Consider the following 26,688-nt stretch of genomic DNA (forward strand, 5'->3'; position numbering starts at 1 on the left):
CGTCAATAATATGAAAATTTCTAATCCTATCAAGAATGTGAAAGCTACAAATCAGATTCTTTCATTAATATTATATATATTAGTATATAATAGTATTAGATACCGTTATTCTTCCTGTTGAACATTATTCCTTCTGTTGAATAAAACACTCAACAGAAGGATACAGAGTATGCTATTGTAATTGCCGTCTGCATGAGATTTAGTGTTAATACCAACATTGAATGCCAGAAACGAAGAAAAAAAAAGCTTCAATTTAGTAACTTTTTTTAACCGAAAACTTTAAATTACTTTTCCATGACTTTTAATCTTTATTTGAACTCGAACGTATGCTTCCTGAAAAAGAAAAATTTACAAATCGTGTTAAAATAATATTTTCCCGGAGTTTATTCACTTGTCTGGATTAAAAAAAAACAAAACAAAAAAAAAAGTTGAAAATATATACATTAAGATCACCTGCACATGAGACTCATCAGGTCGTCCTCATGTTCACTTGCTCCGAAAAGTAGGCCTAAGTAAACGCATGCGCACAGAACCTACAAATTTGACACGAAATGTTTTTGCTCTTGTTAGTTCGCAAGCCAGCTATAAAAATGTCACCTATTAAATGTGGTCACGGTGAGTCCTGTGTACTTCTCAGTAATAACTTGATATTAATTCCGCTGTCACGAAATATTTCTTTTTTTTTGTTTTTTTATTTCTTTTGTAGTTTAATTTCTTTTGTGATTCATTAATCACTTGTCTAGCTTTCTGGGTTAAAGAAGAACATTTCTTCTTACTGGGATTTCCCCGAATCGAGCAACTAGGTCTAGGTCAGCAGGACCGAAGTAATCATTATGACTTCCGGAAACGTTTACCGCAAGGATGAGATTGTATGTTATTTGTAATCACTTCTAACAAGAGATTGAGATGCAATTACTTATGTAATTCGGGTATAATTCATTAATATAAAAGCAACATTTGTTAATCTGATTTTAAATTATTTTCATTTTAAATTGACTTCAGCTTTCGAATTTAAAATTAATTTTGTCTTTGTAATCCGTATCAAACATATATCGGTATATATAAATGTGCCTTATAAAACCACGTCGATTAGCATCAGCATGTGACGTAATTAGTGGGTTATTACCTCCCCCCCGTTATGCGTCAACGAATTCGCTGTACTAAAAGTTGAGAACGCCAACAGTTAGTTTGTCCCAGAATATTATTACGTACTGACCTCCATTGCCTCAGTTTCTATAGAAAGTTGGCTGTATACAAGCCAAACCAAACGTTATTTATTCTCGAGCAGTGCGGATGCAACCAGTATGGTGCAGATACATGGACGGTTCGGAGAATGTATTATGGAGTAATGAATCACAGTACATTATTAACATCAGATGGGTGTATATGGTATAGTATTAGAGCTGCCAGAAGAAGTTCATTTACAAGACTGCATCATCATGATGTTGATCAGATATTAAGATTTGTGGAACATTCAGTGGTTAGTTTAATTTTTGCAACATGGTATTATAGTTATTCTACTGTTAAATATTAGTTATTCTAGTTTATGTGAAATAGTTGTTGAAGTTCCAAGGAAGAATGTGGGCACGCAACCTACATGAAATTCATATGAAGGTTTTGATGGATTGTCTTTGTATACTAAAGACTAAATTTCATTAATCAAACCTACTTTTATATAATACAGAAACACTCTTTAAAGCATTCTTTAATGAAAAAGAAGAATAATTTCCTTTCCTTATTCTTTGCAGGTATCACTTTGATTCTTCTCTCGAAAGATAATCTCATTGCTATGAACAAAACAAATTATCACTTTTAATGACAACATAGAACCTTTTTTTTTATTTCTTAGGCATTATTTTCTTTACAAGGATTTTCTGACAATCAGTTAAAATATTTCACTATATTTTGAGGTGTTTCTCAACAAGGTCTTATAACTTAAAGATTTTTCTGCTGAAAATAAATTAATGTGTACAAAAGTATTTGTATAAGTACTCATGAACAGGAATAGAATAAAAGATGACGTAACAATACCTCTACTGACAATTAATTTAAATTTCATCCTGAGATTTTTTTTTTATGTGAACCAGACACACTGCTTTCGTGTAACCAAGTTGTAAAGTTGCAAACTTTACAGACTTATTCAGACTGTTGAAGTGGTTCGCATATAGCATTAACTCAGTTTTGTATATTATGTGACATCAATTACAGTAAGTGAACGCCTTCGATATATACCCACATCTCCCACCTTAAAATATAGAATTCTTAATCTAGTTGTGTAATTTTACCCTCTTGAATCGGAACTATTTTTCATACTAGAAAAAAAAAAATTCACATGTTTTAAAAAGCTTAAGTGATATTTCTGACAAATTTCGAAGTCCGATGAAAAATTAGTCCTAGTCATTTCCATAGCCAAGGGAGTACCTCAATCGGGGATCGACATATATTCTTGTTTGCTGATTCGCGCCCTTTAATTTGAAAGGATAGGTATTCTGTTTAAAAATGTATGGACGTCATCTAATTTTCTTTTCCTTTTTAAATCCTGAATTGAAAATCTTATTTAGAATATCTTCTACACAGTAAAATAATTCTTCATTTACGAGAGGACAACTTTAGGTGACTGAATAAAATCAATTAGACAAAAATGCATATAAAATATTGGATAATTGTTAGTAAGCTCAGAAAACAGCACCAATGTGAAATAGAATATCAGTTCGTTTGGCACACGAATACAATGATTGACATCGATAGTACGAGTATTTCTGTAAACACAGCATTCGCTTTCATACTCTTGTGGATGTGGTGATTCTAGAGGTGCTTCTTATGGAAGTATTATAAGTGGTTCGTATTACCCTTCTTTTTTTTCTTCTCCTGGGAAGGGAACAACAAAATAAATATCTTTTGAAGTAGCCGCGAAACACTCCACTGATGAAACAAAGAGCAATGGGATTGAGACAGCTATTAGCGAAGGTGAGTATAAAGCCAAGAATCCTCCATACGTGCCAAAATCTATTATACAACTCAGTGGAATTTGGTGTAAAGTAGAACCATATCATAAACACGTGATTGGGAAAGAAGCAAATTGCAAATATCACCACCAGAGCGAGCACTAGTCGGGCTACCTTTGTGCGCACTTTTATATATTTCACTTGGCTGTCATTTTTACCGAGATTGTTTTTTGAACTCAGCATCAGATGACGTGCCATGAGGATGTAGAAGGAACCAATGACTACAAGAGGGATGGTGTAGAGAAAGAAGAACTTCACTAATATCATAGTCCGGGGAAACCATGGCCAAAGTTCTTGGGGGAAGGGATAACAAACGTGGATAACTTTACCACCACCTACTGGTGCGTGCATAACAAAGGAATAGTATGCACTGGGGATGGCAATACCAATAGATGCTAACCAGATACTGGCAGCTATGAAAATAGTCATATTTCGCGAATGTTTTCCTTTGTGTTTTTGCATTGGCATTGCAATAGCTAAATACCTATCGATGCTCAAGACCATCAAGGTAAGAACTGTCACCCCAACAGACACATCTTTAAGAAATTCGCTAAACTTGCACACCAGTTCCCCATATGGCCAACTCTCCACCGTGTATATGGTACTAATAAAAGGAACAGTTCCAGTGATGACCATTAAATCTCCAATAGCAAGACTAATAATGAAAGTATTTGGTACACTTCGCATAGACTTGTTGCGCAGGAAAATATATATCAGAGTTCCATTTCCGATAGTTCCTACGAAGAAGACCATTGCGAATACCGCTGGCACGATGTATGTTTCCAATCGCTGATCATAGGGAATGTGCACTTCTTCCGGAGAACTAGTCGACTGGTTGTTGATAGATACATTTAAGAAGGGGAATCTATTCCCCGAGGTTGAAGAATGTGGGTTTGAATCATTGTCCATAAACTCCATGATATAAGGCTTCAACAAAGACAACTGCGTATTGTCTTCGGTAACTGTTTTATTTGATTCATTTTCAGGATCTGAAAATAAGAAGAATATATCAAAAACAAATCGGCATAATTTAATAATCAAGTACATTTGATTAACAAAATATTTTGAAGTGTCGTAGTACAATCTTTCTAGAAATGTTTGCTTCTAGCTTTCCATTTATGTTTATTTTCTTACAGATGTCTTTGTACCTTTACCTTCCCCTATACCTTCGTGTTTCTAGAAAGAAGAAGCTGCCTAAGATAAACTTGTTTCAATAGGAGGACAGTAGGGGAGTTAAAGGTAACGAACCGTAACCGGGCGAATTTACTCACCGAAATAACTTGCAAAATGCGATACCCTCACAGTTTCTATATTTACTAAGTGGGTGTCATTGTTTAATGGTGCATCTCCCGTAAAGGGACGTTTCTGACGTATTTGTGACGTAAGTGTACAATAGAAGAAGAATTAAAGGTCGTTTTTCTTGTGTGGGTGGGTGGATGGAATGACTTTAGACGACAGATGCTATTAGGATGGCCCTTGGAAGAGAAGAACGAAGGACAATGTAGTATCGACTGAACTGATAGAAAGGTAAAAGACGTAACGTGCTTTTGCATTAATATAAAAATGAAAGATTAAATAAATATCAGAACAACAAAAAAGAAGCTTGAACAGCTGGATTATTTTAAAAAATTGCCATCATAGTCACGTGTTTGAATTAGGATTTCGACTCCGTTCACTTAAATGAGTTTTTAACAAATTTTAATAACAGAACAAAAATTACCTGCAGACAGTAAACATCTTTTATTATGTTCGGCTGCAGACAGTAAACATCTTTTATTATTATTAGATAGGCATCGCATATTATATAGCAGTGGCTTATGTTTTTTAATTTATTATTATTATTTTTTATTGAACTGTTGTTCTATTCTACCTCCCCATGTTACCGTCCCCACGTACATTCTCAGCAACTAAAAGCCCCCCACCCTCACCTTAAAAATTACTCATAACAGAATTATTTTGTATATGTATCTATGTATGGAAATTTAAATGGATTTGTTTTTATTGGTTAAATTAATTTCATAATATATTTAACATAAGCGTTCATAAGCTTTTTTTATGTTCTTTAATTTTGACTATTCCAAATTTACATTTCTTTTTGTTTTGACTTAGTTTTTTCAGTCTTCAGCAGAGGAATGATTCAGAATGTCGTAGTTGGTAGTCTGTATGAAGGATATAATTTCAAGAAAGGTTAGAAACTAGTGTGTGGAAAATACGCTTGACTACTACAACTGCTGTTCACGAGTTATTACTCACACCATATTCCAACATAAAGATGAACACAAAATCAATTAGATAAAAGTCAGAAGAAATAAGAAAAATCGAAGTTTGAAAACAAGAACCTTGGAAACTTCTTCAGCCAGAGAAGCGTGTGGTGATGTCTGTAAAGATAGAAAAATCAGAACTCCATGCTGGACTCAGGAAGTTAAAAACGAAGTCATCAAAAAGAAGAAAAGTTTATCAAAAGTTACAAGCAAGTACGTCAGCATGTACTGCGAGAGAATACTTAGAAAAATGTAAGGAAAGCAAAGCAGTGTGTAAAAGTGGTTAAACAAAAGCCATTGGGAAGTCTTCGGCACAAATATTAAAAGATAAATGTCAGGATCATGGCAAAATGCACTGAAGACTTAAAAAGCTTACAAATGGAGAAACAGAGTACTGTAAAAGGAATCAGACATAAAAAAGATAATCTAGGCATCCGGAATAATTACTTTGAAAGATTTGCTGAATGAAAGAAGCAGTGATAGCACGGGGGTAGAAAAACATTGAAGAAGAATGTAGTCAGGAGTGCATATCAGCAATCTTCAGGTAAAATCACCAATGAAAACCACCGAAATGTGGAAAGGCAACCGGAATGGACGATATTCGACAATAAATAGTCAAAATACGGTAAAACTTTTATACTGCGTAATTCAGAAAGACTGATCAGAGGTAATTTTGGATAATTTGAGTACACCTTCATAGTATTCATCTATTCACCAAGTATCCATCTACCCATCAAGTATCATACTTGTTTCAAGTACGGTACTTGAGGAGGGGGCTAAGAAAATAGGCAGTGAATTCAGCTTGGAGAGCAAGTTGAATTCAGACAAATTCAGTAGTTAGAATTGAAGGTTGTACAGGAAGATGATTTGATGTGAAATCAGATGTGAGGAGCAAATGATCCACACTATTTCTATTCTTGTTCATCATCTTATGAAGGAAACAGGTATTTGGTCCAATATTAGAATTGACGATGTTAATCTCAGTTCTTTACTTTATGTAGATGATATTGTAATTTTAGATTAAAAAAAAACTCAGTTCACGCCTTCAAGATTCTTTATCTACATTGAAAAATTACTGTAACAAGCTTTGTATGAAAATGAGTAATTTAAGGAGACTACAAAAAATAGTCAAGGATCATTCAGCTGCATCTTGAACGAAGAACATATAGAAAAATAACAAGGCTATTTAGCAGGCACAATTTTAGTAAAGAAATCAAATTAAATATGAAAATAGACAACAAAATAAGCACATTGGTATAATGGGGAGTCAATTGAATACATTTATATGGAATGGATCTAGAAGTTGAGTTATACGTTGATCAAAGACTAGAGACCACCCAAAATCACTGGTGTATTGTAGCGTGATCTCAATATATGTTTTTAGTTACTTATATTTACAACTAATTTTATTATTTGTTGTGTAAAGAATACACCACATTCTCACAGAAAAAGAATACTATATAAATAATTATCTTCAATACTATAAAAGTTGCTAGACTTTCTTGAAATCATTCTGTATACAGACTGAAAATACTAAGAAAATTGAAACTAAGAACAAATACAAAGTTGTAATAAAGTCATAATGACAGAACATAAAATAACTTAGGAATATAGATAAAGATGTTGAAATTTCTTTAACAATAAAAACAAATTCATTTAAATTTTCATACGTAATTGAGGAAAATTTAGGGGAGTAAACAGATGACACCAGTGAAAGAATCGTATGAAAAATGAAGATATTAAGGAAGTAATTGGGCATTCTTAGCATTCGGTAAGATGCGAGCAAAGCTAATTTAAGGTGGGACTAGACAAATAGGTGTTTTGATAGCAGGGGAAATAAGACCCCAGACGAAGACTAAGATCTGAATTGCTTGATGCAGTTTGAAGCAAAAACCAAAATATAAGATCTGACAGTGTTGGAGTCCCGACAGGTAGCAGAATGATTTGAAGGAAAATTGCCGATAGGAAGTCACTAGGAAGCCGTATACTGTATATAGGAAGCCGATAGGAAAAAGTTTACGTTATTAGTACCAGGAATTTGGTGATCATATTATACGAGATATATACCTGACTTTGAAGGAATCAAATTGAGAATATGCGAGTGCGCACTTATCTCTGATGTAAGTTTAGATGCCTGCGACAGTTTAAAAGAATGTTGTTTTATCAATTGTCTATTTTCTGTAATGATTGACGCAGTTATTTATAAACACGGCAATCCATTTACAGAATATAATTACGGAAAGTTTGATTATTATGTCAAGTTGAAGAGAAACATATGCAGGAGAATTAATGAAAAAAAAAAAAAAACAGTCGGTAAGAAACAGTCCCATAGCAAATCTAGAATAATATTCGCAGAATGCTAATCTGAGTTTCTTATAAATATATTTGGAAAGCACTTCAGAAAAATTAAAACTTACAAGGGCAAAGAAATTTTCATTATTTCACTCACTAGCAAACAAAGAGTGGCAAAAAAAAAAATGAAATGAAAGACATTGAAAGAGGTTGAAGTCAAATACTAAAAGAACATCTCGAAAAAAGTTTTCTAATTCTTGTTTATTTATGTATGCACTTTTTAACCTATTAATTTATCCGTTACAATGGATTGAATACAAAATGTAAAAACAATCTTTCTGTTTGCTGGTAAGATGCATCTAACGCACTAAGCAAGTTGGTTATTATTTGTTAAACATTAACATGAATTTATTAAAAAAAACCTAAGATATGCCTGACAGAAGGCATACATATATATATTTATGTAGAAAGTTCTTTACCTTGGGTATAATATATGTTAAAGATACCAAGCACTTTTAAACCTGGTTTTAATCCATTTCCCAAGTAAGAAAACAGACAAGTAAGTCAAGTTTGCACCTGCAAGTAGTGCAAGTCTGGGTGACCCGCACAGTAGTGCAAGTCTTAGGCAACTCGTGATAAAGGTGGAATAAGCTCTGATCACTATTCTTAATACCCTTAATGCAAAGCACATCTCCTTGAGGAGATGTACGATGCTATGCATTAAAGGCAAGGGGCCAGTAACAAGACCGATTTCGACCTTTATTGAAGTCTCATCAGTGGGAACCAGGCTTAGAAATACCAAGCTCTTGGATGCTAAGGATTGTAGAAAAGAGAAAATGCAGGAAATACAGGGAATATTTGTATCTCTATGAAGTTGATTGTTTCTAACATACCACGGGGCGTTCAGAATCATTCTCAAGCACTTGTTCTGCACTCGTTGTATCTTGATGATGTTAGTATTAGAGGTGTGGCTCCAGGCTGGAGAGGATTAGGTGATTATAGGACGAATCGTCATCTGGTATAGCTGCAATTTGATTCTGTTGCTGAGCTTGCTATTTCTATTAATTAGCGGATAGATCTGAGCTATGGCTTTAGATGCCTTTGCGCATGTAGACTTGATGTGTTGGTTGAAAGATAGCTTTTTGTCGAGAATTACACCCAGGTAATTTGTTTCTGTCTGCCAGGGAATTTCAGTATTGAATACTAACACATCTCCTGCAGGAGACATTGGCCTTTTTGAGAAAAGGACGGGTGAGCTTTTCTCGGGGTTGACTTCCAATCTCCATTTGGAGAACCAACCCTCCAGCTTTAGAAGGTTTTCTTGAAGCTTTCTGGTAATGAAATGGGGTCTGAGAGATCTGGTTAGTATTGTTGTATCGTCTGCATAGAGGGACAAAATGGAAGACATCGGATTGTGCGGGATGTCTGACATGTATACAGAAAACAGCAGTGGAGCCAGTAGAGATCCCTGCGGCACTCCAGCAAAGATATGGTGTTAAGACGATGTAGAACCGTTGATTTTGACTTGTATTGATCTATTCTGAAGATATGAATGGATTAGATGAACCATTTTTAGTGAGGTTCCGGCTGAGATAAGTTTGTGCAGGAGTCCAAAATGCTAGATTTTGTGAAATGCTTTGGATAGGTCTAGGAAAACAGCTCCTGTGCACTGGCGCCAGTTGTAGCTGGTGATGATGTATTCGACAATTCTGTGGATTTGCTGGGTAGATGGTGTTGCCGAAAACCAAACTGTTCTTTAGGGAGGATGTTTAGGTCATTTACTGAGGTTTGGAGTCGTGAGAAGATGACCTTCTCCGCAACCTTACCCAGATTGGAGATGAGACTGATTGGACGATAATTTTGCGGTAGGTGTGGGTCCTTGCCTGGATTATGTATACGGATTACATCAGCTAGTTTCCAGGTGGAAGGAAAATAGTGAAATCTTAAAATTGCATTTATTATACTGGTCAGGTGCACTATAGCTTTTCGAGGCAGCAGTTTTATCACCCTGTTTGAGATGCCATCTGGTCCAGGAGCTTTGTTGTTCTTAAGTTTTTTAATAATATCATATAATTCAGCAGGTGATGCGGGTGCAATATGGTCAGCACTGGTATCTGGGAGATTTAATGCATGCCTGACCTGTCTGTGGATTTTGTACAAGTGACTGAGATCTAAGTTGTTATAAGAAGGTTTGCACTGCTCCTCTAGATTCTTTAGTATGGCTTCTGCCTTATCTACATCTGTGTGGACTAGGCCCTGGTTTGAGATTATGGGGGGAGGGATCCGTTTTTATTTTTGATGTTTCTCAGTAGTCCCAGATAGAGTGATCAATAGGTGAGATAGAGGCTAACTTTTTATTCCAAACTTGGTTTCTATGAGTTTTAAGTGCATCTCTTACTGCTCCATTCAATCTATTAAGCACCCTTTTGTCCTGAGGAGCGCGATTGTTACGAAATCTCTTCCTAGCTCTGGTCTTCTCTCTGATCAGGTCCATAATATCCTCAGGCAAACGACCAGGCTTGGGAACAGGTTTGTGGAAGGTTGCAACCGTTATGGCGGACTTAATCTGTTGGGTGAGGCTAGTCACTGCAGATTCCACATCTTCTGGTGTGCATATGTGAGGGACAGGTTCAATTTGATCCCTAAGTGCTTTAGACAATCTCTCCCACGATATGCCTGAATGAGAGGGAGGAGACAGACATTCTTGTTCTCCCAATTGCAGTAGAATTGGGTTGTGATCTGATGACAGCTCGTTTAGTGATTTAAGGCTGTACTGTAGTTTAATGTCTTGCAGGATAGCTATATCCAGGATGTCAGCAGTGCTAGACGTACTGAGATGAGTTAGTTCGGTAGGTCCAGCCACAACAGCATAGTTTGATCCTGTGTAGCTGGAAAGGATGCAACCATTTTTACTGGTAGATTTACTATTCCATGCAGGATGTTTTGCATTAAAGTCTCCAGCGATGACGATCGGTCCTTTTACTCCAAGGATGGCATCCAGATATGAGGTCAATAATGTCTTTAATGGAGGGTTGTAAGCAGAAAAAATTTTAAGGTTTCCAATTGAGTTTGTGAGGACATTAATTCCTGTGATTTCGAGGTTGGTGGTTGTAGGGTTGGTTATTGAATGATAGTTGATATAGTTTTTGATAAGGGTGGCTGTACCTCCACCTCTATACCCAAGTCAGTCGTTTCTGTAAATCTGATACCCTGCTGACACCCATTTTTAGGGTGTCAGCAGGCCTCATGTGAGTTTCATTGATTAGAAATATATTTGGGTTGCATCTATTATTGACTTCCTGGATTTCTAACAGTTTATTTTTAATACCGTTGGCATTCCAAGCAATAATCCTAAGCGAATCTGGAGCGATTTTTTTCCTATGCATCAGAGAGTGCAGATAATATGGATTGGGTTTGCTGTAAGAATCTTTTTGTAACACTTAGTGATGGATTGGAGTTGCTGAAATCCTGCAGCATGTTTGCAAGAGAAGAGGTGATAATAGTTGGTAGATTTGAATGTGGATTAGTCAGGTTATGGGTTTGTACTATCTGTTTGGAGCAGGCCACATCAGCATATGTTCTCGTTTGATGTTGAAGATTCATTTTCCTAAGGGGCTCAGTTAATGATGGGCGAACACCTATTGTCATGTTCTCACACTTGGAGGACTGAGGAGCCTGAGCTTCAGGAACTCTCGCACTAGATGACGAGGTAGATTGATTATTTGGATCGTTCCATCTGTTTTTGGGGTGATGTATACGCCCTCTATAATTAGCAGGGTGAGGATCCCCACAATTCAATTTTGGCTTGGCGCAGGTGTTTGTGGGGTGATTCTCGCCACATTTTAGGCATCTGAACTGGGCTTTGCATAGCTTGGGCATGGCCAAATTTTTGGCATCTGTGGCACTGCCCAGAAGATGCTTTATTTCTCAATGGTTCTGGGGTGATTTTGAGCCCACAGATTGATTTTAGATTATATATGTCTCTGTAAATATTATGAATTTCTACTAAGACTAAAGGCATAGGTGTCTACATTCTAGTGACCTTTATGGGAGGTAAATCCTGTAAGTTGAGGGTCAGTAACTATTTCATCCGTGTCAATATCCTCGGAGACTCCTCGTAGGACCACTTTCAGATTTTTTTCGGAGGCAAGTGAAAATGTGTGATATTGTGTTCCTCTTGCGTCCAGCTCCTTTGTAAGATTTCTATAATCAGCCATCGTGGCGGGCTGAATTTGTATGCCTTCGTCTACATTTTTGGCAGATATATAACTTATTTGTAAGTTAGCCATGATGGTTCTTAGTGTTGTCCATCTCTGCTTTTCTCTTAGGATAATCGGTGGTACCTTTTCATTCGGGGAGACAGAGGGATCTGAAATGGGAACATCCTCGTCCATCCCAACATCATTTATTGGCTCAGCAGCGAGAGTTTTTCTCTTCTTACGAGCGTGGATCTCTCCTTGATCAGAAGGATTAGAGGCAGAGACAACTAGATTGAGTTTTTCCTCCATTTGTGGAGAGTTCATTTTCCTCAACGTCGACTTCGGGTGAAGAATATAGGTGTAGGTAGCCGGGCCAATCCCGTTTAAATTTCTTGAGAAGTTTTTTTAATAAAAGTGAGTGCTAGCCCTTTATCGAGTGACTCGATAATGATGTCGGGGTCGAACATACTAGTAGGCCATGTCAGCTTGAACTTCTTTTGGAGTTTATTAACAAGCACAAGAGCCGGCTCTTTATCGAGCAAATCAGTGATTACATCTAGATCAGGCACGCTCATATCAATTTATTTGCGTATGAGCTCTATTAGAAATCCCGCAGGTCTAAAGACCTGCCAGCAGAAATTTTGTAGAATAGAATACCAAATCAAAGTCTTACCTTGATATTGCACAAAATGAAGAACGTTTACCTCTGTATATATCATACAGAAATCCAAAAATCACGATGCTGCATAACTGCGTACTCCAAATAAACCACCTACCCTATATAAATATAGTCCTTATAAGGACTGGCTTAAAGGGGCGAAACAAGAATGCTTTTCATCTTCCCCGTTATCTGTAGAGGACAGCGTAGGGATAAGTTGTTATTGAGCTATTAAAGCTCTGATCATGGCAGGAAGGTAACAGCAATAGCCGAGCCTCAGTTAGGACTTCATTGGCTGCAGCATTGCCATCCATTACCTTTCAAGGGTATTAATCACCGCATCTCACAGACGATCTCTCCAGCCTAAGATCATACCGCCTTATCCTTATAAGGACTGGCTTAAAGGGGCGAAGCAAGAATGCTTTTCATCTTCCCCGTTATCTGTAGAGGGCAGTGTATGGATAAGGTGTTATTGAGCAATTAAAGCTCTGATCATGGCAGGAGGGTAACAGCAATAGCCGACCCTCAGTTAGAGCTTCATTGGCTACAGCATTGCCATCCATTGGGCGGTCTCAATTCTGAATCAAGATATACGCTCTATTTTGTTCCATTTTAATAATTGTAATGATATGAAACAAAGGTGTGTATAATATATCTTGAATTTTATTAAATATCTTAATAATTTAAAGTAATGAAGTAGAATTTCTAAGTGTAATATTAGTTTACTTATTATTTTTAAGAATTTACATTAGCAAATCGGGTAAGAATATTCATGATATCATATTCTAAATGTATGAACTAGAATTCTCTCTTGACTCTAATCAGAACATTTGAAGAGAAAGAATAGCTCTTCAATTTACGTTCGTTATTTATTTAGTGGATATTTTTATGCAGACTGTCCGCATACTAGCAGAAATTATGATGCTATTGGAAATGAGATTAAACTGAAGGAATGAAATACGAGAATCTTCAGGAACGTTATAAATATTAATTATTTACAACGTTCTTATGAAAGTTTGTAATTTATGAGTTGATTTAATGCAAGATTTACCCAAATAACGTTCCTACTCCAGCGGTGTGACACACTTGATGAGGAAATGTCGTGAATGTTATTAATATTAGGAAAAGAAATTTAATATCTTCATAAACTGTCATTTGCTACTTTGTAAAATGCATTCGAAATAACAGATTAATTAAATACACATTGCTGCTTTCTACTATCAATTTCCAAAAAAAAATGCATATATAATGAAAAATTATTTGGCCTTTTTAGATATTGCTTTATTAAATTTTGATTTCTGAAAAGAACTGCGAACATATATATATATATATATTTTTTTTATTTATTTATTTTATTTATTTTTTTGTCATTTTAGCTGTAAGATAAATTGGCCGATAGAATTCGAAAATAATATGTGCACACCTTTTTATTTTTTACAGTTCACTTAGTAATATTTTGTTATGCTAGTTACAATTTCTAGTGGGAAGGGGGAGGTGAGATGCGGTGATTGATTCATCAATCCAATACCTTTGGAGGGTAATGGATAGCAATGCTGTAGTTAATGAAGCTCTAACTGAGGCTCGGTATTGCTGTTACCCTCCTGCCATGATCAGAGCTTTAATAATAGCTCAATAACCTTATCCCTACACTGTCCGCTACAGATAACGGGGAATATGAAAAGCATTCTTGCTTCGCCCCTTTAAGCCAGTCCTTATAAGGACTATAAGGACAATTTCTAGTGGATTGATCAATCGACCGTGAGATGCGGTGATTGATTCATTCAATTCAATACCCTTGGAGGTTAATGGACGGCAATGCTGTAGCCAGTGAAGTTCTAAATGAGGCTCGGACATTGCTGTTACCCTCCTGCCATGATCAGAGCTTTAATAGCTCAATAACACCTTATCCCTACACTGTCCTCTACAGATAACGGGGAAGATGAAAAGCATTCTTGCTTCACCCCTTTAAGCCAGTCCTTATAAAGACTATAAGGACAATTTCTAGCAGGAGATATAGTGGAGAAAGTCCTTTATAGGACTTCCAGGGTAACAAATGGCAATGCTGTAGCCAATGAAGTTTTAACTGAGGCTCGGCTATTGCCGTTACTCAGCCATGACTAGAGATTTTAGCTCAATAACACCCCGTCAACACATTTACTTCATTCAGATGAGGGATAAAGAGTCAAGGACTCGGTCCATCGTCCAGTTCTTATAAGAACAATTTCTAGCAGAAGATGGGATAGAGAATTAATCGACCGTGAGATGCGGTGCTTAATACCCTTGGAGGGTAATGGATGGCAATGCTGTAGCCAACGAAGTTTTAACTGAGGCTCGGCTATTGCCGTTACCCAGCCATGACTAGAACTTTTTAGCTCAATAGCACCCCATCCACACAGATTTTCTTCATTCAGATGACGGGATAAAGAGTCAAGGACTCAATCCATCTCCCAGTTCTTTTAAGAACAATTTCTAGCTGAAGCAGGCTCCTCGCAGGGTAACGGATGGCAATGCTGTAGCCAATGAAGTTTTAACTGAGGCTCGCTATTGCCGTTATCCAGCCATGACTAGAGATTTTAGGTTAATAACATCCCAGCCACACATTTTCCTCAATCAGATGAAAGGATAAAGAGTCAAGCACTCGGTCCATCTCCCCCCCCCCCCAAAAAAAATCTAGCTGAATTGATGTATTAAAAACATAATTTTATTTGATTTGTCGTATCGAAAAATCAAAGCTGTTCTGTGCTGAAATTGCAACGTAATCGAAATAACTGAGTGAATTAGCTGATTTATAATTTTCACGTCTTCAACACGTTGATATGCTCAGAAAGTAAAGGAATTTAGAGTTCTTTGCTTGTACTATCATTATAATAATAATGCATTATAATTATAATGATAGTACAAGTATAATGCATTAATCTGGATAGAATCTCATCGCTTAAACAGTATACGTTGGAGCGATGATACTAGATACTACATCATGGATGTATATGAAAGTTTTTTTTTTTTTTTTTTTAATTTTCTTGTGGATCGGAGATACATGAAGTTTGGAAAAAAGACTTCTCCTCCATTACTGATGTACCTTTCTAAGAAACATAAAAAGAAATTGTCCAAGATACTAATTCCCCGAAGTTAATTAAAAAAAATAGACTGTTAATTCCGAAATTTTGACTCGTAAAATTCATCTCGGCAATTTTTAAGGAAATTTTTAAAATTTCATCCCGCAAAGGCCCGCGATACATCTAAAACATTAATTGAAGACTCCAACTGATAAGAATGTATCCATTTGTGTTTAAAGAATGTAGCAGTTTTGCTTTTAAATAACTGTGAATCCGTTCCAAGATGTTTTGTATTCCATTTCGAAGGTTTCAGTTTTTAACTGAGTTATCACTTAACCAGACGCAGACCTTAGTGAAACTGCCGCTCTTGTCAAACAATGCAAACTTTTGTGTATTAGTTTATAAATTTACTTAACAGTTTTCCTAGAAGGAGAAAATTTCCATTTAATCTTATGAACGAACCACGACTTTTAGCATTCTTCTGTCAATGAGTGAAAAAAAAAAATATAATGGCAGGTAACATGACCTTCTTTTTTCTCTTCATCTTCATCCCACAGAAGAATTTAATAAACTCTTGCGTCAGAATATGAGCTGCAAGCTTACTTCCTCTGATTAAATTTACTCTAGGTTCTGAATTTTTATCAAGATATCATTCGCCCCACTGCACTGTGGGATACATCTATTATTGTCTTTAGAAGCTCCAGTCCCAACCGTGTTTTTGTAGATAAGTGAATAATACAATGAAGGTTAGGGCTTGCTTGCTGCTACCAGAATACGTGATTCACAATAGCAACTCTTTCTGGAAGTCTAAAAGCATGTAATAGGGACTGAAAAAACAGAGAGGGGGATGAATTGTCATTACAAGGTGAATGTTTTAAAAATAAACGATGAAAATCAGAGATTCATTAGAATTCCAACTCGTTATTACAGGCTCTATCATGAATTGCTGCATTTTGCAAATAAACAGATTGAAGATGGATTTTTTAAAGCAGTAATTCAAATCTTAACCAATAGCCCCCCCCCCACACACACACACCACACACACAGGTCCATTTATAGGTACAGCACATCGCGCTAAAACAGAGGGGATAATAAATAAATGAAAAATGCAACGAGAAAAGCATTTTATTTATTTTTGTTTATGTAAGTTTCTCAACACTAAAAATGATCATGGAAGTTGAGAAGCAGTAGAGAACTTTCGTGATCATGTATAAGGATTCATTTTTGCGTCGAGTTTAATTCCTTGTTGGCAGATAAAGTTACATTTGAAATTAAGGATTCGAAAAGGTAGTTTTCAGTTGAATTTTGTTGACGAAACTTAATGATTTATAAAAATTACTGCTCACCAAGTTCTAGCGACACTACACAAGACTCTCCAACTTGAATGGTGGTGTTACATCGGGCAAATGTCTTGGTCGTGGACAGCAGGGTTTTTCCTCCAGTTTATCTGGGGTTTTTCATCCCGCAAATAGGCAAACCGGCTCCGTGAACACACACGAATACAGTCAGAAATACTTAAGACAATTCCTCCAGCCATAGGTCTGAATTGTCAGCTATGCCGGTCCCGAGCCCGGATAAAAAAAATTGAGGTGTGCCATACCTCCCCGTAAAAGGGGCTCACGGCTGTTGAATCACCATACAAAATAAAAAAAAAATAAAAAATCGGGCAAATAGCGAACCTGCTTGTTGGAGGATGGCTATTTGCCATCCTCCAACAGACGGCAAATATTTGGTATCTGTCCCTTATGTGTGTGCGCGCGCCGTAAGTTTACACAGTTTCTTGGGTGGGATTATAATACTCGTGCTATGATTTTTCAAATTGAAAAGTTTAGTTGGAGGAATGGTCCTGTATACTTCAGTCAGGAATTACGAAACTATGTCAATTGGTTGAAAAGACCCGGATTAGAACCATTTCAGGATTTTTGGTTTCTTATTTGAAGAAAATTGTGTTCTGGCTTGAATATTATTGTTAACTATTTTTTTTTTTAAATACTGCAGGAGCTCCGTCTGTGCAAAGTCTAGAATATCTCATTTCAAGTTTTTCTTTATACCAATCTGTATAATTTGATTTTTTTCGATGCCATCTTCCAAGACATTGGTTCTTGTACTTATTCCTTGTAAGAAAGAATATAAATACCGTTTGTTTATTCATGGTTTTCTTCCTTCTTTACGAGAAAAAAATTGCTGAGAAGAAATTTCCACTTTTTTCCCAGTAATATGATCTGCTCTCAAGCAAGATCCCAACAGAATAGTAAGAAGGTTCCTAGTCTTGAAGCAGCTGAAAGCTGCTTCTAGTAGCAGAAATATAAGTATATTTAGTAATATATAAGTATATTTAGTATATATAAGTAGCAGAAAGACTCGGGATCCAAGACATATGTACAGTTTTTTCCATCCATCTGAACCTTGGGATCTCACTCGCAAGTGACCCCAATGACACCAGATGTTGAAACTTAAAAAACAAACTCGTAGTTAATTCGAAATGAACTAATTCGCGCACAGTTAGCTGTTGCACGAAAAACGTAAGTTCTACACGCTCAACCCCCCCCCCCCAATTTTTTTTTCTCGCAAAACTCAACACGTCATATACAGCTGCCCCTATTCACTAGATTGGGTTCCGTCACTGAAGCTTCAAAGTAATCTTAAAGATCACAGACTTGATGACATCGAGCTATTAAAAGAAATTTCTCGAAGACTTCCATAATTCTTTTCAACTTTAACAGAACCAGTGGGGGGCGGGGGGAGGATATGTGTTGCCGAAATCGAAGCTTATTTTGTAAGTACGCAACCTGATTGTTTTCTGTGTCTGTTATTTTCGTTTCTTGCAGTCAGAAAACTTTTTTTTAAACAAACTTTCTGTTAAGGTTGGTCTATTTTCTCCTACTCAAAATCTCAGACACGAATGGACGACCAGTATTAGCAGTCAGTAATTGCCATCCGGGTGATTAGTGTCCGTTCTGCAATCAACAGGGGGCGCTGCGGGTTTGGTTATCACCCTAGACAGAGGTTTGTGATTGCCTTTAGGTGAGGGATGAATTTTATAGCCCTACTTATTGTAAGTGGTTTAGAAAAAGTTCTATGCTTAATCCTCAGAGTTTCCCAATTATGAAGAAATTAAATTATAAAAGAAATGTTAAATTCTGAGCCTATCAATGTATTCATAATAATAGGGAATGCTAAGCACTTGAAATAACATCGAGAACAACTGCGCTAGACAAACTCTGTAGTATTGCCTATATTCGACGGGTGCATCTCCCAATGAAGGAGTTGCATTACCAATATCGCGTACCGGATTATCTTGACGTTTTAATGGTATACAGAGAAATAATTTGTGTGGTATTTTGTATTAGAAAAGTTATTATCATGCCAATTATTAATATTACAGTATTCGTTGTGTGTTTTAAGAATTCTTAAGTCGCTTTTCTCAGACAAAGGAACACATCATTATCAGCCCCACATTCCACAAATCTTCTATAAGGATTTTATAATAAATTTATTACTATTATCATCACAAAAGACATGTTTAATTTTTCTGAAGTGCTTTTAATCGTATACTTTAGAGAGCCTCTTAACAGAAGGTCTCATTTTGGAAGCTGCAAGAGAATGGAATGTGTCAGAGGTCGGTAACGTCACTACGAGATGGAGAATTCGGCTAAGTTTGGCCTTGAGGACTGCGTCAGTCAGCTGTACATGACGTGTCAAATAGCGTTATCATTTAGGTCTCTCCCTCCACTCCTCTCACTCTCTCTCTCTCCCCGATATATTTTTTTGTTACATTTTTCCCATAGTAACAGTCCCGAATCGAAAATATTCTCTGAAACTTAACGGCCAAATGGATGCTTGTAAACAAAGGGGGGGGGGGGGTGTCTGGTTGCACCAAATTATTAAAATATGCCCTTAAGTATTCACAAGAGTAATCATTATTTGGGGGAGTTTTACTACACTTAATCATCAAGGGTAAAACTAACGCTTATAATCACTCATTCTGAAGCCCTTTAGGGATTGTAGTTGGTTATTTGGTATGCAAACAGACTCATTTCTTAAGAGAAAAACGTCTCAACTGTTTCCTTTCATACTTCTTTGTATCTACCGCGCCCTTCACTTTTTTTCCCCTGAAGTTTTTCTCCGAAAAAAATTAAAAGAGAAATAGTCCTGTTTTTTTGAAAAACGTTGGTATTAATTTTAAGCTTGTAACTTTCTAGAGCCGCCGGTAGGTGGCAGGTTTTACAATAGATCGTCTTAAAGCTCAATAATTCATGAATTTATAAGGTGTAAAACTTTTTTTTTTTTTTTTTTTTAAATCTTGAATGAAGATTTGGTTTCGTGTACTTTCTCCAAAAACAAATACTACATAATAGATTAATTTTTGGATTGTAATTACGGTGAACAAACACGACAAATCAACAAAGGTAGATAACGGTTTGAATTTTTCATTTCAAAACAAGTCTTCTGTGAATTATTAATAATTAACTTTTCAGATATTTGCTCTAGTAAATAATTTTAGGTGTTTTTCAAGACTTCTGATTACGTAAGAGTTTTTTTTCCCTTTTCCGATGGCTTCAGGTTGCGTTAACGCAATCATTAATTATCTTGTCTTTTATCGGCATTTAAAAATGATGACAAAGGAATAAGCTCATTATTTACTTCTTAAATTACAAAGACCTGTTTCGAGATAATCATCGTTTTTCCATCTTAATAACAGAATAAATGATTAATGGTTATTTTTTCATTCTAAAATGAAGGACATAAAAAATTAGGAATTATAATTTTTCAGGCCCAAAAGTGGTGTATTTGTTACTTTTATTGAAGAGATTCTAGTGTTTCCATTATCAACAGATGTTATTTTGAAATTTGAAAAAGTTTCTGAAAATTCTTTCCATGCTAATGTACAGTATTTGTTGGAATTTCGAATAGAAAGCAACAGACAATTTATTTTATTTGTTTGGCCATTTTTCATCACTATTTTCATGCAACAATACAATCACGTGTTGCATTTTCTTCTTTTATTGTTTAACAATACTTGACAACGCACGCGCTGTAGATTTATAATACCATTATTGCACAACAATACCTTGCGTGCCAGTTTGTAGTTTTTATTTTTATCATTTTTTTTATGGAACATTACCTGGGATTGCAGTTTTTCTTTTTGATAGTTCATACAAAGTTCATAGAAGTTTCGGAAGGCGATGTTATTAAAATATCGTCCATCTTCATCACACACTGAATGCAGGACTTCTTTTTAGAGTCTAAAATAAAGCAAGTTGACAACCTCACGCGGTGAATTTCTATTGGAAGTGATAAATGGACATAACGTTACAAAAATGAATTCGGCCCAAACAGAATCTTAATGAAATTTCGGTATCTCTCACAATAAAGGCATAAATCAGCACACCAAATGGATATCCGTCATAAAGAAAGTTCTCCTTGACCCCCGCAGTTCACCACACCATTGTGTGTGACATTGAGATGCTATATGCGGTAGGCAAAGTGCAGTGGCCGCCTTTAGTGGGTAGTTATGGCGACGCCAAAAATTCGGCCACTTTTCTTTGACGCGAGACTGTCATGGTTTATCTATTTTTGGTTCTGTAGTTCAGTGCGAACTCGGAACGACTAGGGTAAACAACAGGGAGGAGAAGTGCGCGAGATATAAACTAATCTAATGCAGTGTCAGCAAAACATGATGGGACAATGATAGTGGTCGAAAGAAAGCCAAGTTCCTGAACGAAGACGTGTGAAACACAAGCAGTCCGACTATTGTGTTGTAAATAGATCGTTAATCAGAAGCTCCAACATACTACAAATGCTTTTATCTTCATCGTAAATTTCTTTGTTACTCCAAGGAAGCACGAGCTGTGTGTTACACAGTCAAATGGGAGGGGAGAGTGACGCACTAAACCATGAAAGGAAATAGTTCGGCGTAAATAGCCGTAATGAAAGACTGGAATCTGCCACTAAAGGTAATTCCCAGGAAATTAACAGGATGAGGAACAAAACAAGAAGCAAAAGATAAAGGGTGAGGATGGACAAGTCAATGAGAAGAAAAAGAATGTTATCTCCGTTAGTATTAAAAAAAACTTATTATTTATCGATCTAATTACTCATGACCACTAAAAACAGTTAACTAGAGCAGCATGCTACCAGTGACTTTCTGAAAGCTGTGTTGTAATTGCCATATTTTAAACACTGTTTTGTTTATGATTATGACAACAGATTTAAATTGTCGTTATTTTCAAGGAAAAAAAATTACATTATTAAAAAACGCTGTGAAAGTGTCCATTTTTTTTAAAAATTATTTTTGTATCAAAAGCACCTCCCACTCCACCTTGTTGCTATAGTAGCGACATATTCTCTAAAGAATATCGCGCAAGGAGTTAAATGCATTCCCACAAGCGATCAGTGAGTGATACACACACTAATCTTCAGAATCCTTTTATTGCCTTACATCGTGAAGACGTGGCGTAGAAAAAAAGTTGTTCAATATAGGTTTCTTTATGGTTGTGAATCTCGTGCTTTTAACGGTAATTTGCTCTGAAGGTTGCCATAATGGAGCTCAAAATAGTTTTATCTCTGCGTGGCTTGTTCTGAGTCCAAGTCAAGGTTTATCCATTGAAGCACCATGAAAGAAATATTATCGACAAACCAAGTAAAACCATTTGGTGGTAAACTCAAAGGTATTTTAATGATTAAAACAAACAAGAAATGCAATCTTGATAACCGAGTGGTTGGATGGAATATATCCTATCATGTCATGTGTAGCAAAGAGAGAGGGGGCATGTCAACCGACTTTAGTTTAGCTGCTTATAAGAGCTTTATTAGTTCCGGCTGACTACAGAAGTCAAATATTATTCCAATCTATAAAAATGTTTATTTATTTATTATTTTTTTTATTGCACAATAGTCACTAATAGGGGAATAAAGCATTTATACATCCCAATAGAAACAAATTTTACATTACATACTCTCGAAGACCATCTATATCTGATTTATTATCTATTAATTTGTGTTGTACAAGGTGTCCCAAAATTCACGCAAGATTTAAATTTAGCGCCATTTGTGCGGTGAAGTGTTGCCAACGAGAAAAAAAAAAGACAGCGTGACAGCTGACAGTTCAGGGTTATTAAAAATGGAGCGCTACACGAAAGAACAACGCATTTTCATTGTTGAGCAATATTTTAAAAATAATGAAGATTTGGCAGCTACAGTTCGCAATTTTCGTACAAAATATGGTCGGAATAGTGATTTAACTTCATCAGCTGTGAAAAGATTAATTAAAAAATTCAAGGAAACTGGATCAATTAGTGATCTTATACACTCTGGCCGTCGTTCAACAGAAAACATCGAAGCAGTTCGTGAGAGTGTTGCTGAGAATCCAGGAACATCAATTCGGCACCGTGGTCTTGAATTGGGCATTTCGAGAAGCTCTCTACAGCGTATTCTCACGAAAGATTTGCATCTTTATGCTTACAAAATTCAATTGACTCAAGAACTGAAGCCTACTGACCACACACAGCAAAGAGAGTTCGTTGAATGGATTATGGAACAACAAGTGGATGCTTATTTTTCGAACAAAATCATCTTTAGCGATGAGGCTCATTTTCATCTTGATGGCTTCGTTAATCGACAAAATTGTCGCATTTGGGGTTCAGAAAATCCACGAGTGATTGTTGAGAAACAAATGCATCCACAACGTGTCACTGTTTGGTGCGGATTTTGGGCTGGAGGCATCATCTGTCCATTCTTCTTCGAAAATGCAGCTGGTAAGGCAATAACAGTTAATGGTGCTCGCTATCGCAACATGATAATCCAGTTTTTTGTGCTTAAATTGGAAGATATGGATGTGGACGACATGTAGTTTCAACAAGACGGTGCCACATGCCATACAGCCCGAGAAACAATTCAATTACTGCACGAGTCATTTCCTGGTCGTGTAATTTCCCGTTTTGGTGATCAGAATTGGCCGCCCAGATCATGTGACTTAACGCCGTTGGACTTTTTTCTTTGGGGTTTTTTGAAGTCTAAAGTTTATGCCAACAAGCCCACGACCACCCATGCCTTGAAGGAGGAAATTGAGCGCTGTATCAACGAAATTCAGCCACATTTATGCAAAACGGTCATGGAAAATTTCGACAAAAGAGTGCGTATGTGCCAGCAAAGCCATGGAGGCCATTTACCCGATATGCTATTCCATGCATAACCCTATACTGTATACTTTATGAATCAATAAGAAATTACAATTTTTAATTTAAAACCTATGTTTTCTATCAAAATTACTTCTTGCGTGAATTTTGGGACACCCTTTAATAATGTCTTTGTTCACATTCGTGTGGACAATCACATAAGTACGTTTGAATTTTCTAACTCATTTCAAATTCATTCCGGTGTAGGAAACCAAAGAAAACCAGAATCGCTAAACAAAGTAATTTTAATACAATTATATTCTGGCTGTTGTCAGTGTTTGCTTGCAACAATGGAAATTCTTAGTATGTTTATTACATCTACAACGCATGCGTGAACCTTGTTAAAAATTAATAAGACTAAACTGTTGTGTTAGCATTAATTTTTTTTTCAATATTTAATTACATTAAATGTAGCAACATGTCATATGTCAAATTTTTCGCTTTAATAGCGAAAAGTCGAACGTAACCTTTTGAATAATGGATGCGTAAATAAGATTAATTTTCTTTGATGATTTACATCTTTGCTGTTACGTAAGACAATCTCGCTTTTAGCTGTTCATTTTCTTCTCTTGGTGATGACGCATATTGCTGTAATTTGATTTTAATGCATCAGCAAATTTCTAGTAATTAAAAAAAAGTTTCACGCACACTGCGCATTCCAACAATAGAATTGTTTTAACAGATATTAACGTCTTTTTTTGCAACAGAAATATATCAATTGTTGCGTCAGTAAACAAATAGATGAAATGTGCTCTATACGCTTTTGCAACAGAACAGGATTACCAATGGATATACCAGTGTTAAAATATCGTCCCCGCAGTTGGTTCATTGATGATGTTATTCTGTGGTATATTCACGTAGCCTTCATTAGTGTCTTGAAGAGTTAAATCTGATGAAGATCGCGGAGATTGGTTGGAGAGCCTCTCCATATCCACTTCAGTACAAACACTTGTAGAACTATCTCATAGACCACAACGTTCCGACCTCTGTTACTTTTAAGTATTTTAAGTAGTTGGCTGATAGAATTACTCCATTTTTTTCTATTGGTAGGCTTGTTAGTATGATATTTTTAATCAGCATCCATTACAGTTTCTTATTCACATGGTTGGCAATGCATTTTGTAATAATCAACTAAAGAAATTCACAGACTTTCTAGGATTTTCGTATTCTGATAACAGGTGCGCGCCAGTAGTGTCCGGCCCGTGTGCAAAACTTGAGTTGGCGCACCCTATCCCCCCCCCCTCCAATAAAAAAATCACTTTAAAAAACGTTTTTTTAAGTATTTCCTCCTCTTTGGCGCCTGGGTGCGTCGCACACATTGCACATATGAGCGGCGCGCCCCTGCTGATAAAAAAAATAATTGTAGAGTCGACATCTGCAGAATCTAAAATAAAAATGAGCGACATTTTCTGCTCATTTTATCATGTTCAGTTGTTTTATAAACCTCTCCCTCTCAACCTCTCGTTTCTTCATCTCCTCGCTTCAAAAATTCTTAAGTTAATCAGTTTTTCTTCATTTTTTTTACTACTCTTTTCGCTTATTTTACAATTAGCTTTATCGATCAAGCATCACTTTATTCTCTCCCCACCACGGTCTGTTAAAAATAAATTTTGCTTCCTGGTTTTCTCCTCTATCTGTTTATGAAAGAAGACAACCAATTCGCCTAATTAACCCATCACGGTCTGTGTTAGCACATGAGGATTGGTGCTGTCTTTTCTTATTTGTTTGTACAAAAAACACGTTATCTGCGGTTAAAGCTGAGTAACTTGTAATCTCTTATCATTGCGTCTGGATTTTTTAAGGAGGTAGAAAGAGAACTTAGTATCGCAAAGTAATCTGAATAAATTAAGATCGATGTTTTACTTGTTTTGGATATTTGCAGTTTGCTGTAGATTTTGTGTAGATTTTGGTTGAACAGAATAGCTTTAAAACGTCAAATCATGAAAATAAGCCTATGAAGATTAAAATTAAAAAAAATACGGAAGAATAAAAGATGAGATTAAAATGAAAAACGAGATAAAGAAGAGAAAGATGAAGATTAAAATACAACTGAAGATGAACATAAGATAGACTGAAAAGAGAATCGTTAAATTGAAACAAAAGCGAAAGAAAAAACTAGAGGAAATAGAACTAATTGGGGGGAAAAAAAGAGCAAAAAGATAAACAGAGAAAAGGGGGAAAAGAAAATGGAAGAAAGTGGAAAAATAAGAGAGAAAACAAACGTTAACGGGAAGTAATCAGAAAAAGAATGATTTCCTGAACACTTATTTAATGTGCACAGTCGACGTTTTTCTTAGAAGAACACGGCATCCTTTTATGTGTCACTGTCTGACAGCATTAAATTGGTGCTACGTGTAGCATGCGCTTTTATTTTTTTAGGTTTGTGCGTGCTGGAGCTCATTATTTTTTCAGTAGTCTGTGTGCCGAATGGGTAATGGTTAAAGAGTCCGAGAAGTCAGTAATGAACGAAGCAGCTTCTGACAAACCACTCATTTTATATTCTCTACCTGTTCCCCAAGTTTAGTTAGCGAGGATGTTGGTAATGGTAAACTAGCAAATGGATATTTGATCCTTCCGAAAATCAAACACAAATCGGTCTTTCAAAGAGATTTATAAATCAGTGCGACAAAACACATCTTGTTGTTTGCTATTCTGTTTATGCATGTCTGCAATTTCCGTGGACATCAGCCTTACGTATTTATGATCGTCTACTCAGCATAACAAATGTACAGTTAGAGCGAGTCAACGCTTGCGACTTCCATCTAAAAACGAAGAGCTCATCTTTTATTTTGTGGATTCGGCAAAATGGTAAAGAAATTTATCGTGTGGCATTATGGGGTTGCGATTATAATAGTGGCGAAACATAGGACAGCGCGCAGAAAAATCTTAATAGGAAAGCTCGCGGAGACGCGTGGCTCTGCTTCCTTTAAACGTCGTGCGCATTTGCACACGAACGAAAATTTTGAAAATGAATAAAATTGTGTTCCTGTAACGATATATTCTGAAGCCCCATTTAATTTTCATCTGAAAAATTGTTTCT

General features: G+C 36.1%; 1 protein-coding gene across 1 annotated transcript in view; it reads right to left on the minus strand.

Moving 5' to 3' along the window:
• Window positions 1-279: 279 nt before the first annotated feature.
• The window catches only part of LOC150094336 (neuropeptide CCHamide-1 receptor-like), a 69,700-nt gene continuing 43,291 nt past the window's right edge, over window positions 280-26,688 (minus strand). Inside the window, exons 3-4 of the mRNA XM_090412441.1 lie at window positions 2,850-3,994; window positions 280-333 (exon numbers count right to left, since the gene is read on the minus strand). Of these exons, the coding sequence (XP_090268567.1) occupies window positions 280-333; window positions 2,850-3,994 (1,199 nt within the window). The remainder of the gene's footprint in view (window positions 334-2,849; window positions 3,995-26,688) is intronic.

The sequence above is a fragment of the Typopeltis vanoorti genome, chromosome 22, assembly GCF_054136105.1.
Source record: "Typopeltis vanoorti isolate ZY-2024b chromosome 22, IOZ_Tvanoo_1.0, whole genome shotgun sequence".
NCBI lineage: Eukaryota > Metazoa > Arthropoda > Arachnida > Uropygi > Thelyphonidae > Typopeltis > Typopeltis vanoorti.